The 15346-nt window shown below is 40.2% G+C and overlaps 1 protein-coding gene across 1 annotated transcript in view; it reads right to left on the reverse strand.

Annotated features, from left to right (window-relative positions):
- slc2a9l2 (solute carrier family 2 member 9, like 2) overlaps positions 1-15346 on the reverse strand; it is a 97944-nt gene that overhangs the window by 35584 nt on the left and 47014 nt on the right. The window contains exons 8-10 of the mRNA XM_078283666.1: positions 13251-13361; positions 2799-2900; positions 2079-2154 (exon numbers count right to left, since the gene is read on the reverse strand). Coding sequence (XP_078139792.1) covers positions 2079-2154; positions 2799-2900; positions 13251-13361 — 289 coding nt within the window. The remainder of the gene's footprint in view (positions 1-2078; positions 2155-2798; positions 2901-13250; positions 13362-15346) is intronic.

The following is a 15346-nucleotide window of genomic DNA, read 5'->3' on the forward strand; positions in this document are numbered from 1 at the left end:
TCATCATCCACATGATGTGAGTACCATATTTTGAAAGTTAACTGTTAAAAAGATTTGAAACAAAGGTAATAGGTTATTATAAAGCACATAAGGTAAATTGCAGTTACATAGCTACCTTCCTTCAACTGAATGCTGAAGATTTAAAAGTTTAGGGGCTGACTAACTGCATCATGTCTTATTTGAATATAATTAAAAAAGAATGTGGGATTTGCTGGCAATTTGACAATATAGTCATCTCTGTGTAAACATTGTTGCGGGTCCTTGGTTGATTGTAGAGATTTGTATCACACCATGACTAATCTCACTCAATACTGACAGTGTTTAATCTCTCCGGTTGTTTGTGGTTGAACACGCTAAGAACAGTTGAGCACACACTCACATCTCTCCAGGATGGGCTGTTGGGAGGAAACTGCATAATTACAGGTGAATACTGAGTGCCAAAACAGAGGGGAAACCATCACCCAGGCAATTTCTCATTAGGAAAAATTGGGCAGGGTCCTCTTGGAATACTCACATCAATTGGTTCAAGAACATTGTGTAAATGATGTTAGTCAGTCACCCAAAACCTCTGCTTGGAGTTTAGACAGGTTTGTTTTTAATTTGGGTTGTTGGAGGATGGAATTCCTCCATGATTATTTCTTCAACTACCACTGATATTTGTTACATTTTTTTGTAATCATGAAGAAGATAAAAATGTTTATTGTCATTCATCATCATCTTTGATTATCAATCAACAATGAGATGAATACCAACAATAAGAATATATATATATATATATAGATATACATATTTATATAATATTGTAAATCATTCCAGATACTTTTTACATCAGGCAAGGTCTGAAACATTCCATTTCTGACGTGTTAAACCAGGCTCTTACAGACATAGCCATATATTGTAATTTATCACATCAAAAATAAAAATCACCCATATCTGCTCTCATGGAGGCTCATATAATCTTTGCGTTTTTTTGTAACATTTTGAAATATCTGGGCCACTGTTTCCACAGTGAAATGACTTCAGAGCAAATTGTGACACAAAGCAGTACTGGGGTCATCCCTCATGTGAATTTTCTTCTCTTTCTCTCCCAGTCATTCACCATATCTAAGCAGCCAAGGGCCTCATTTCATTCGATAGGCCATAAATCATAGCTGTGCAGTGGAAGTGAATGAGAAACGCTCTCTCTTCCCTCAGCAGCGACCACAGAAGTGTCTCTGAGCAAGGCACTGAACTCCCGACTGCTCCCAACTACAGCCTTTCCTTCCCCCTCCTGCTTTAAAAGAGCATGTTCTTTATCAAGAAGCCTAGTATAGTAAGGTTAAAAAAAATCAAATGAACATCCTTAGTGTGCCAGTACTTTGGGTGTTATGAGCGTGAAGAGCCTCCGATTTGCCACACTGTCTGCTATTCCACTGTTCTCAGCCTATGCTGACATCCCAAGGCACTTTGTTGCGTGACTGTTGGGATTAACCCTCCCTGGGGACATTGTTATTCAAAACGGATGTACATGTGTGATGACAGCGATAGCCTCACCTTGAAACTCAAAGTCAACCTCTCACCAAGGCCCATTGTGCACACACTCACTGTCCCCTGTGCATTTGCAGTGGCATGCGCTATATATAGCCTAGCAGCTCACACTGGCTGCTATTTAGTATGCTAATATATGGTAGCACCTGCCATTGTGATTCTAACTACAGACAGGCTGGTTGGCTGATTACTCCAATTGCTTAAGTAGTCCGGAAGCACTGCCAGTAGAGCTCTATGTCACTTTTCTAGTTTGAAAAGAGATCTAGACTTGAGTGATTCATGTTGAATATTCAACAAATGCTTCTCTGAATTATGGCCAGGTATAAACGAAGTAGTCCGATGAATCTTTACTCTTATGTGCAGTTTCAATTGGAGAGGAATGTTGGAGTAGTAAGGAGTAAGGAGAGGTAGGATTGTAAGAGAGAGAGAGAGAGAGAGAGAGAGAGAGAGAGAGAGAGAGAGAGAGAGAGAGAAAGAGACAGAAAGAGAAAATCTTAATCCATTAGGGCTGGGACGATATTGAAATTCATACTATAGGTTAGCATCTTTACCTGGTCCGGAGCAAAAGGAGGCAATCACAGCCAGAATACAGATGTAACTGAGGTAGGGCATCCATGACACTCTGTCCTGAGATATATATAATTGAGTGAGTGAGTGAGTGAGTGAGTGTGAGAGAGAGAGAGAGAGAGAGAGAGAGAGAGAGAGAGAGAGAGAGAGAGAGAGAGAGAGAGAGAAAGTTTATTGCTTGAGATCCTTGAGTTACAACTCAGTTCTGAGAAAAAAAAATATAAGATGACTGCAAATATATAGGCAGAAATGAGTATAATAAATCAACAGCTCAATTTCTTGTTTTCTTTTGTTTCAGTCGACTGCCTGCCAAAATGATATTGGATGATATAATCAATGTATTTATAAATATATTGGATTTCATTTTTTATGCATTGTGGACTATGGTGGAATATTAAGTATTGCTGATCAGCACAAGAAGTATTGATCATTTGGAATGATGCCCAAAATAAGGTTGACTGCATTTACTGTCATAATGTGAGCGCAATTAAGTGTTAAGTGTTAAGTGTTTTCAGATTTTAGTGTCACCAGAAATTACATTTTGCAGAGATGATACTGTTATGTGCTAACCTCATTTCCTCAGCACTTAAATCCTGATGGTAGTCTGGCCATAATTTAATGGGACCGCACTGAGCAGCACCAATGTGTATCATGATAGCTCTTCACTTATGCCTGCAACGAGTTAATTGAAAATTGTGGCTTACCTGGAAATTTAGAAACACAGTGAGAAGACCGAAGCAGACAGCCATGGCAGAAAAACCAAATATGAGGAGGGGCCTCCTCCCGATTCGTTCGATCACTAAGCCCTGGGGACGGGACAGACAACAGCGTTAGGTCAGCAAGTTTTTCCAAGCGTTTCCGGCTCACAAATTAGACCATTAATGTGTGATTACAGACCTGTTCTTACAACATTTCTAATTATTTTCACAGAGCAGATGAAACATGAAGATGAAACAATATTACGTTTCATATAAAAAGGTTTCTCCAAACCAAAAAGTTACTGTTTTTAAAGATTATTTTTACGGTATTTCTGCTTTATTGGATAGTACAGTGGAGACAAACAGTAAAGGAGGAAGAGAGAGGGGGACGGTATACAACAAAGGTCCCAGGCCGGATTCAAACCCACCCAAGCCGCCCCAAGATGCCCCTGTAACCTGCAAATCCAAAGATATAAAGTGCAGCCCTATTTACTTAACCTTTCCAGTATACCACATGGAAAACCTGCTGTAATAAAGTGGGGTCTGTTGGTGGAGACTGTGTTATATAATGCATCATATACACACATACAGACATACACATACACCTTATTTCAAATGGGTCATAAATAATCCACAAGCATATTCTTGCTCTCCACGCAGGTGTCTTGCTACAGGGGTCACCAGTGGAGAGAGGGCTTGAGATGGAGAACCCCCCTCCACCCCACACAAACACACACACACACACTTTCAAGTCCAGACTGAGCCCCAAGCAATGCCCTAGCCAAAGCTTCGGGGCTTCTTTCCCCCATGGCTGGAGAGGCAAGCCGAGTGAGCATTAAAGTATTCATGGTGCTGCCTTCCCCTCACCTAATCAGTGGGATTTCATGAGGTTGTGGAAAGGTCGCTGGTATTTGTATGTATCCCTGTACCAATGGATTCCCAAGTGGGGACAGTGGGTGGAGAAAGATAGTATGCAGTGTTTTCCTATGTATGTGTGTGAATGTTTTAGGGTAGGTGTTGGACTACCTCACCACATGGAAATCCGATGAGGAATGAGTGGCTCAAGACAGACTTTTCCACTCTCTTTCATTCTTTCTTTACACTGTTTTGTGGTTATGCAGGTTATGTTCTAGCTTATGTTCTTTAGATTTGGCGCGCCTCTAAAAGCGTTCGAATCTAGTGTGTGTGTGTGTGTATGTGTGCATGTTGTATGAGACTGTCAGTCATGTACCAGCAGGGACTCTGAATCCCAGTCCATCTGGACCTACATGAGGACCGGAGCAGCTCTGCTCACACCCCACTGCTCCCTGAAGGCACAGAGCTTTTCTCTCCCTGACACTCACCACACTGCAGCACTCAGCCACACACATCGGCCACCGGCGAAGCTACGGCTCATAAAGTGCTCTCAGTGTGTGAGAGAGAGAGCGTGTGTTTGTCAATGTGTGAGTGTGCGGCTATGTGATGGAGGGTGGGGATATAAGTGGAGTGCTTAGGAGTCTGTGCGTCATTACTAATCACAGGAATGAGACCTGAGAGAGACAGAAAGAGAGAGATAATGTGTGTGTGCATGTATGTGTGTGTGTCTACGTGTGAATCCTTGATCCTTTGTACCACGTTCATTCAGTCATTCACTCCTTAATGTCCATGAAGCCATAATGAGGCGACGACTACATAATGTGACAATGTGTTTCCAGGTCTGTGGCCTGCTTGCTTTGTTTCTGTACAAACCTCTTCCCATTCTAGTGTAACACAATGAACTAATGACAAAACTGGACTAAACGACCACTGTTACACAATGGGAATAAAACGTGGCCCAATATCACACTGGTTGCCAGACTCGACAGAGGCCAGCCCGGTGGCTTCAGGCCCTACTGTTGGCAGGGCTAAAATGCTGGTCATTATCCATCACATCAAGAAGCAGATGAGCCATCAAAGACAACAGGCCGCAGCTTCAGGCACTGCTGGCCCTTCACATGCACCCTGTCTCTGCACCATGCCTGGTAAGACCCTTGGGAGAAGCATGGATGGGAAATCTACTGACAGATTAGCACACAGCCTCATAAACATGCACTGACACTGGCACTTTGATTGTTTACTCTTTGGTGTCACTCAACTGGCAAATAACCTTCCAAGGACAAACACTTCAAAGGATAATACCAGTGTTTTTTTTAAGTTTGTGCAAATTGTCCAGGTTGTCCATGGTGGTGTCTGCATACAGCGTAGTTGGAGAAATTTGTGTTGATGTTTTCCTCCCTTCAGAAGAAGCCATTTGCTGCCATTCTTTTTTGTACAGTATAAAAAAAAACTTCCACACACTTGAAAACTGCCTGAGCTAGATAATCCATCACAGTAAACACGAAGCCTAAATTTGGTTTTGTCAGAGTTTCTGTTTTATCGTTATTTCATTGTGTGTTTTTATATCAGTGCACGCATTATGTTACGCTCTGCTTCCTGTCAGTCACCTGACACCAACACAAAAAATGGAAGTCTCCACCAGGAAACAATCCCTCAAAACATGTCACCTTACAAACTTTATTGTCACATCCATGTCTTCTTATTTGAGGCGTCGTCGTTAGTCCAGACAGCAGTTAATTTCTAGCCAGGTTTGATACCATAAAGTTTGTACTTTAAAGACAATGAAAAAATGAGTAAATGGTAAAAATGGAATTGCATACAGCATGCAATGCAAAATGATGGGGGAAATGGAAACTAGACACAGGCAGAAGTAAATGGCCTATAACTCTAAATGACATCGGTGTTCTCCTTTAAAAAACAACTCAGGTATCTATTTGTACTGCTTCTGCCCTCCCAGAAGGTCAGCTGTTATTATGTCTGGTGATAATGTGTTTGTGTTTAGACTTTCATTTGCCAAAGGGCTGCAGAGGGTGACGGCATGGCCCGATATGTCTGATGTAATGTGAGATAGCATACGCTCCATGATTATTGTGAGATAGCCAACCATATAGTGACAACTCTGCTACAGTGAAAGGGCGACGGCACAGTAGGACAATGGAAAATGGGCACCGGGAGGTCAGTGAACAGCATTTTGCATGTGAGAGATATCAACTTGTCTTGCTCTTGTTTCTTGGCTTTATTCAAACAGACAAGTGTGACGGCATGTATAAGAGGCTAATGAGACATTTTCATGATCAAAATATTAATTCCATAAATCATTCTTACATGGGCTGCAGTTTCCTGTAGCTAGGAGTACCTGATTAATTAATTAATTATTTATTAATTAATTAGAGCTCCCTCCTTCAAGGTGATTCCACATTACCAAGAGCTAATTGAATAGAAATGCTAGATTGAATTCATATACTGAATTTGAAATACTGTCTTGTCACTAATAGCATGCACTTATAACACGTCATGCCTGATACAGACTGTTCAAAAGTATTTTAAGTTATTCACAGGCATTGTATTTTTGCTTTTAAAAAGCATCATCTCTCAAAGAAATGGCTAGGATAATTTTCTTTTGGTTAAATATCTAACAACAATTTTGTTGAGTTGCCAACGGCCTGAAAAACCTGAGTCCTCTTACTAAAGAAACACCCTTTGCGAGGTCAATTACAGGCAGGAACAATCAGTGGTAGTGTTGGTGGTGAGGGTGGGAGCATGTGAAGACAAATATCATCAACTCACTTTCACTGCCAGTGCAGTCAAGACAGCAAGGGGAGTGCTGAGAAGGAGCCACATAAATAATTGGTCACTCTCACCTTCTCTCTGTCTCCAGCCCTGTCAGTGGAGTTTAACCTCTCCTTCACGTGATGGATATGATCTTTGGATAAGAAAATCTGACAGCTATTTTCTGCTGGAATTAACAATACATACATTGGGTGGAAGAATTAAAAAACCATAGAGGCTAAAACAAAGCTTTGATTAAAGATGAAAGGGGAAGGTTGGTTAACTCCTCACTGAATACTGCAGCTGATTGACAGTCCAAGATGAAAGCCTTGCCAGTCTAGTTTTTTTTTTTTCTTTTTGCATAAGCAAATGAACTCTACTGTCAATCATTTTCTCTCCCTCAAAAACCTTTGCAGAGGCTACTTCTTCTCACATAAACTTCAAACCTCTTTTGAACAAGTGGCTGTGTGCATTATTGACGAGAACAGTGTAATTGTGTATAGTCATCACAATGTGACTCAGTTTGATCACAGTTATCTCCTGATCATGTTAGATACTGTCCATACAGTAACAACATACAGGTGTTTTCCTGCCCTGCTCTTAAGTACGGCCAGACCATGAATGTCATTGTCACAGTCTGAAAACGAGCAACAGATAATTATTTCTGAGTGTGCAAAAAAGATTTACTAAATGAAAAGATGTTGAAATCTCTTCATATTGCACAGTAGTTCCAGTGCTGCTGTCAGGATGCTTTCCCGATCACACCAACTAACGTACGTACAATTTTTAAAATTCTTTCCAGTACTTTGCCAACATAATTCAAGTAGAAAAAAAGAGCTGGTAGAACACATTTGTGTTGGTTTCACATTCAATTAACCACCATATCATAGTGAAAGATTTCAACTCAAACATCAATTACACCTTCCTCACTTTTTTCTCCGTCTGTCATTTTTCAGGGGATACCCAATATTGCTACTTCCAATGTGTGGATCGCATGACATTTTCAGCACAACGGGCTGTCAGCAATAGCCCTCTTCTCTCTTCTTTGTCACATTGGAAATCGCGGAGCAAATCTTGATTTCCCTAGAGCAATGCCGGGAAAGTAAGATGGCGTCTTCGGGGTGCATGTGAAGCCTGGGTACTCCATCTGCTCCCAAAACTCATTAACAGCAAACTGCACAAAGCAAACAAGCGGGTAATCTTTTCCTCCAGATTTTCAATATTTAGAGAAATGAGCAGATTTGCCAGGTGAGCTGCCCCCTGCATATACTAAGCTTTCCGCCAAGGACGCCTCTTTCCCTGTAGCGGGGCATGAAAAACCCATATGTGATACGCAAGAACCTATTGTCAGTGTGTTGGTATGCATGAACGGTGTTAAGGCATTACTAAAGGGATAAGGTTAGAGCCACAGCGAAATGCCCCCTGCAGTGCATTACATTTGTGATATTAAGAAGCCTTTGAAAACAGAAATCACTGGATTTGGGGATTTCATTAGAATACACTCTCTTCTCCTGCACCTTTTAAATGTTTGCCACCCAAGTGAATACAGTCACATTTCTGAGCCAGCTGTAGTCTTTGATTTGAGAGCAAGGGTTATAAATATTTGAAGCCCGTGAAATATCATATCAAATCCATCTTTCATTGTGCTCATAGTAGTATGCATTTTTCTCAACAAACTTTGGAGCTTTGGTGAAAAAGCAATTTCTCACACAATTTGAGAGGAGGTTCAACTAAATGCTAATGGTTTGTAACGTAGGCAAGATAATCAAGCACTTTGGTGTTGATGGTACATTTTTCCACTTGAAATATTAAGGTAGATGTGTAAAACTCACATCCCCCTCAGAAAGAAGGCTAAAATATTCTGGATTTTCCCTGAGGAAGTGCTGCCTTGTATATATTTGAATTTTTCTGCCAGTGGCTCAGATCCTGTTACAATGGCTAAGCTTCTATGTGCTTACAATAGCATGTCTGCCATACACAAATCGAGCATGTTTACTATAAACAAAAGTAAGCAAGTAAGTTTTTCAGTGTTATACGTTTCTTTGAAGATATTTGTCACTGAAAATAACCAATCCTATAATCCATCATCCTACTGTGCAAATGAAAGCAGGAAAATAGAATTTTACATTACAGAAGACTCACATTCCATGACAAGTGATGTCTTTGATGGCTTCTGGTTTATTTGTGCATGCCACTCAAACAGCCAGTGCCTTATTATCACTGCCAGAACGATGGTGGTGTTCAGTAACGATGGGAAGGGGATGAGATGGGTGTGACACTCGATCTGTGACTGACGGGGGCTGGTGGGTGAGATGCTGTGGGGCTAGAAAGTTCCCGAGGTGTTTGAAGGCAGAGGCTGGTGTTTGAAGTCAGTCACCTGGTGGCTAACACTGTCAGTGGGGCCTCCTCACTGCAGCAGATCAAAGATCAGCTTTACTTCTCTCCAACTGAGAGGGATCACAGAACTGGATTGCAGCCCAAACAGGGCATTGAGACATCAATTAAATGGAGATAGATGGATCTTCAGAGTGGATATGCCACAGCGTTCTGTACCACTTTCTTGTTTGAAAAATAAGACTGGTTAAATGCACAGAAATTCTTCCCTCAAAGTGCCCTCAATGTACAAGTGTGTTTGTATTTCACTGAGAATTTTCAAATGTATTCCTGCAGTATGTATGAATTTAGTTGTGGGAAAGTGAACGTTAAGGGCCTGGCAGTGTAGTGAAGTGTGAGCGAATAACACGCAGCCCGCGCAGTTCTAGTACAAACAAAGTAATCCGGATCAATAGCATGCTGCCCTCAGTAGGTCAGCACACCTACAGCAAAAGTTAAGAGGATTTAAATTGCATACGGCAAACTATCGACTCCATTACGCTGAGAGGACTTGTGTCAAAGCTTCAGTTAAGGATAGTGCAGCGCCACTTGACCGCTCTCGGGAATAGAGGGCACGTGCTGCTGTTCACATCTATTACTCTATATTCGGGAAAGGAAGATGTGATGGGGAGAAACAGAGTGAATTGAAATGAAAACATCACTACGGTATATCACACCCCCTACGCATTCTCACTGGTTTCATATTTGGAGAAGTGTAATCTCATATACTCAGCTTTTCTGCCTCACTGACAATTCAATAGAGAGAAAATGTGGAAGGAAAGCCCTCTGCGAGCTGCAGCGGTACTCTTCGATCCATGAGGCTGCTTGATGATTGTATATATACACATGTCCTGTATGGAGTGCTTTTATGTTGCATGCCGTGAAAATGCCTTATAGTCTAGATCTCTGGTAAAGACAGTCCCTCCAATAGCCCACAAATGTTTTAAATAAAGCATATGACACTCGCAAATGCAGTGAGTAGATTTGCAGGTTGTTTTTTTTCCCCCATTATCATGATCAATTTCTGCTCGCACACCAGCACCATGGATGTGAAGAGAAAGGTAAGGCTAACTGGAAGTGTCTCACAAAGTAATGGTCTTCATATGGAGATTCAATTAAACTCAGCGTGGAAGAGTTTTCTCTCTCTCTTAAGTTGTGTTCAGGTCAAGTTGAACTGTCGAAGTTGAACATCAGTACCCTAGACAGCAAATAGAAACGCTCAACATTTAAAGGTGAAGATAGTCCCTGGGGTCAGTTTGGCAGTAGGGTGAATAACAGACTATACAGTAGCTCAGAACAATAGGAGTGAAGTGATCCTGTTCTACTTTCAGTTGCTTGGGCCACGGCACCAACTGACCAGTGACAAGATGTGCAGAGCGATGAGAAGGAGAAGACTGAGGGAGGAGAGTGATGATAAAGAACATCAAGGTGAAAGAGGAAGAAACTAAGTTGGAAGAGAAAATGCACCATCTTGATAGAAATTCAGCACAGGGCAATTTAAAGGAATGGCAAAAGTAAGAAATTTCACTTGTCTGTACCTAAGACATCTGAACTAACTTCTTAACTAAGTGAAAACTACAAAATAGATAGTGTATGGTGTTCATATTCTATATATAGTGTATATAGTGACAGTAATAGAAAATACTTGCTATTAACTGTGTCACTTGTTGGAATAAGCTGCAAACTGCAAATCCAAGTTTTAATGCATACTTCAAATTAACATAGTAATAGTATTTTAATGTACTTCATGCAAATATTTTATGAGTTCCAACCACCTCCATTCCCAAGGGGATCAGATAAGAGAAAAATATAGGTTCTACTAGATTAAACAGAGTTCACGCATGGATACTGACGTCAGCATGTGTACTGCAAAGTGTAACGTGTACTGCAAAGACATTTTTCCTGGGTAAGATTCAGCACAGGCGCAGTATAACCTCATTCATCCAAACCCCTTAGAGAGAATGTAAATAGTTCAGGAGAATAAAATGCTGGAAAAGCTGAAATATCAAAATTCCAGCAGAACTTGTTCAAAGTTTGATAAGCATACATTATGAACACATTCTGAAATGTCATTCTGAAATCCACTCTACAGTCAGATTTGCACATTAAATGCTTTTAATTTCATATAGACATTAGGAAATTCCCCAAATTAGGCAGCATTCATAGAATATATGATCACATTGCCATATTTTCAACCCTTTCAGTAGACTTTTCAGTTCATAAGTCTGAGGTTCTGATCAACAAAATTCCACTAAAGGAGGCAGTTAATGTTGCATGACTGCTCAAACCCTCACATGTGCTTACAAATTTCCCTTTGATTGTGGATCTTTGTGGTGCAAATGCTGTATGACTAAGTCCATCTTATGAGGGTTGTAGGCACCCATAGCCTCAATGCATGCTAATGAAGGTTCCCATCTCTGGATTTCACTGCCACTCAGTATGCACATATCCAGCCGCTTCATGTACTCCGCAAGTCCATCAGCTGTGGTATCACCATGACAAGTAATCTCTCCATTGCTCTCTTAGAGAATGATGTTATCCCACACAAAATGTTCCAGTACCTACCATCATAGTACATCATGATGTCAGTGTCACACTAAAATCTGACTCATGTAGAAAATGTATAATGAACAACCCAACAGTCTCCTAAAATGTTGTTATATGAGCACAAACTCTGAAACGCAGATTACGTGTTATAGACACAAATAATGTGAAGATTACATTCCTCCAACATGAAAGGATTATGTGACAATGCCATAAATTGGACAGGCCATTTTCAACTTCAATATTAAGAGAAATATTGATTAAACAACTTCAGTCAAGGTTAGGTTTAAGGTTAAGGTTAAGGTTAGGTTTAGGCAACTAAAACATTCACATACTGCTTACCTCAGATTACGACCCTTCCTCAGTTCTACTGTAGTTCTACTCGATTTGAGCGTGATCTTTGATACAGTCGATCACAATATACTTCTAAATCACTTTGTGAACTACATTGGCATCTCAGCCCCACACTTTAATGTTTTAAGGCTTATCTGTCTGATAGAACGCACAGTGTTTCTCTCAATGATCCAAAGTTAACTTCGGTATACAACAAGGTTCAGCGCTAGGCTCGATGCTATTCTCTATTTACATGCTACCTCTTGGCGAAATTATCCGTAATTATGATGTCAATTTTCACTGCTGACAAGACTCAAATCTATACACCGATTAAGCCTAACGACCACTCACAACTTGCAAAACTAGAAGAATGCTTATCTACAGTCAAGAAATGGATGTCACTAAATATCCTGTTACTAAATGCCAACAGACCAAAGATGTTAGTTGTTGGCCCAAAAACACAAAGGTCTTGTGTCGCGGATGTCACTTTAAATTTTGGGGATTGTCTAATTACCCAGAGTCCCAGTTAAAAATATCTCTCATTCGACTCACACATCAAAGATATAACAAAGATAACATTTTTCCACTTTCGCAACATTGCAAATATTCATCCTGTTAAATATGGCTGACGCTGAAACCCTTATTCATGCATTGTCTTGCAGTGTCTTATTTGTTTTCTTATCTGTCATTGTCCAATTTATTGTTTTGTCCCAGCACTATTGCACACTCAGCTGTCCTGGTGGAGGATCCCTCTTTGAATTCGCCCACCCAAGGTTTCTTCCATTTTTTTTTAATGATAAGGTCTAAGATAAGTTTTTCCTGGTCTTCACTGAGGGCCTCAGGTTGGTGGTGCAGGTCTGTTACGTCTCTCCATCACTATGTTGTGTCTTGTGCTTTGTTTTGTTTCCTTGTGTTTTATTTTGTTGCATACTGTATTACATCATTTTGTTTTGTAATTGATTGTTGATTAGTTTGGCCCATTCTCTGTAAAGTCCTTTGAGACATGCTTGTGATGAAGGGCTACATAAATAAACTTGACTTGATTTGTTCAACAAACTCTTTAGGGCAAGGTAAAGTCATACCATAATAATGAAAAGAGACACTTCGTAAAAGGTATTCAGCTCTAATTTGTTAAGAAACCTTTGGTGAAATACACAATGGACATAAATGTAGATTCCCTTTTATCTAGAGCTGTTATTCAATCATGCTGATAAAAGGAATATGTAATAACAAAATGTCCAGAAGTGCAACTGTGTACAAATCTCTGACTGCTTTGGTAATGCAGGTAAAGATTAGACAGGTTGAGGATAAAAGGTAGAGTTTAGAGATACAAGGTAGAAAAAGGCCCAGCCAGGTTCTCTGAGTTCTCAAAGACTGAGGGAATTTACTGTATTTAAGTTGTTGTATTTTTAGACATTTCTGTAAGCACCTGCATTTATGCTACTATCTCTTTGATGATGAGCAAGATATTGGCCACCAGTGAAGGAAAACAAAAACTACCATGTCATTATTCATATCAAGAGCTGGCAGGTGGATGGACTGTAAAGCAGCCGTGTTTGGTTGATTGAAAGTAGCAATACTCACTGAAACGACAGCAGCCAAAGTCTCTATGCCCCCTGTGCTCAGTGTTATGTAGGGGAGAATGTTCTCAGCAAAGCCCGCCTCCCGTAGGATCCCGTTGGTGTAGTACCAGATCTATGAGAAAATTACAAATCAAATGTCACCGTCTTATAAGTATCAGTCTTTCATATCCGTTAGACATAAATCTCCATTAAAAGATGTACATTTATACATATATTTGATGCATATTTCATAAACATTTCAACATAAGCCATCTTGCTGGCCTTAGGGCTTGTCAACATTTTATTCACTTTATAAGATGCATGTTCTTATCACATTTAATCCAAGTTGATTTCATGCTGAATTCATGTTTCCTGTTTATTCTTCGCATCACAGTGGGGCATAAGCTAAAACGAAATGCTGACTAGAGGTTGCGTCAGGATCCAACCGCAGCAAATGACATATCATGATGTTAAAACATTTAGCCGGATCACCCACTCACAACCTTTACCCAGACCACCCACACATAACCTCCAAATACCAGCTTTAAACATTTCAATACGTGGATGGAGCCCTCTGTGTGTTTCACCAAATGAAAATCAGAATGAGAACATCAGGCTGCAGTGGGCAGAGAACAGAGAGAAAGAGGCAGGCATGAATATTAATACTAAGGAGAGAAAGGGAGTTAAAAGTCCCACTGTTAAAACAGATGCCCTGTTGCTTAGATGGGAAATGATTTCAGACATTATTGTCATTTTTCTTTCTCTCTCTCTTTCTCTCTCCTCTCCCCTATGCCTCACACCATCCTCTCCATTGGCCCTTTTGACGATGAGAAGTTTTAGTCCTGGAACTGTGACACTGTTTCCAGTAATATTTCCCAGCTGTCAACACAGGGTCAGCAGGCTGAGTTTCATAGCGGTGCAACTGAAACATTACCAAGTCATTTTTAGACCATGATATTTATTGGGGCCATTTGATGACTTTGATGGCCATAGGGCAGTGAATAATAGAGGCCAATAAAAATAAGGAACTCCAAATTGATCTGGATGAAAATATGCAAATTAAGTCATGTACAGATCTACATATGATAATTGAGATGAGCTATGTGAAATCCAGCCTTATATCAATGGAAAGTCCTGACTTGTATCAATGGAAAGGATGTGAAACCCCATGAAAATTGAGCACAAATATTGTTTTTTCATTATACTAATCCTGAATATGAATGTGGATTAAATGTTTAAACTATTTAAATACTGACTTTCTGAGACAAGCTAGAAACCCATTAGCATGCACTGCATGCAGCCAAATATGTCAGCTTGATTTAGGAATTGAGCGTGTTGTTGACACTTTTACTCATGAATTATAATTTTAAATTCAAAAAGACCCACTTAAGAGCTTGAAACTGCCTTTTCCCTGTAATAGGAGCTCTCTTACCTGCCTTGTGGGGATTCAAATACAGTATACCTGTCTTTAAAGGATAGTACCGCTGTTTTTTAAGTTTGTGCCAATCGTCAAGGTTGCCCCCGTCCTTTACATTATTCCTGCTGGTGTGTCTGCACACAGTCAGCATAGTTGTATTTAAATATGATGAAATATGATATTTCATCATTTCAATCATTTTTCAATGCACTGCAAAATGATTGGGGGGAAATGTCAACTAGACATAGACAGAATTAAATGGGGTATAACTCTAAATAATACCAATAATCTCATTTAATGGCACAATCTCCTGTCTTTCTACTAAACTGAAAAGAAAGACCTTTTTATGCAAATTGCAGTGCAAAGGTCCTTTAAAAGTCCTTGGTCCCCTTGGTCCTATTCAGCTATTCTTGGGTCAATCCTGGCACATACAGCTCCATTCTGAAGAAGCCCTCATCCTACCACAAATACTATAATAGCATTTTCATCTCCAAATCCCTCAGGCTCATATCAAGCAGCGAAATCATCCATGGCACATTCATTACACAAGCATAATATGCATTCGTAATACTGATGGAACATGTTATCTCTGAGATGTGTGTTGACTGATTTCCACACTTCAAATGGGATAATGGGATTGGTTTGGGGGATGGCGACTGTTGAATTTATATGACTTCAATTCAATGTTTCTGAATCGACAG

This window comes from Centroberyx gerrardi, chromosome 5 (assembly GCF_048128805.1).
Source record: "Centroberyx gerrardi isolate f3 chromosome 5, fCenGer3.hap1.cur.20231027, whole genome shotgun sequence".
NCBI lineage: Eukaryota > Metazoa > Chordata > Actinopteri > Beryciformes > Berycidae > Centroberyx > Centroberyx gerrardi.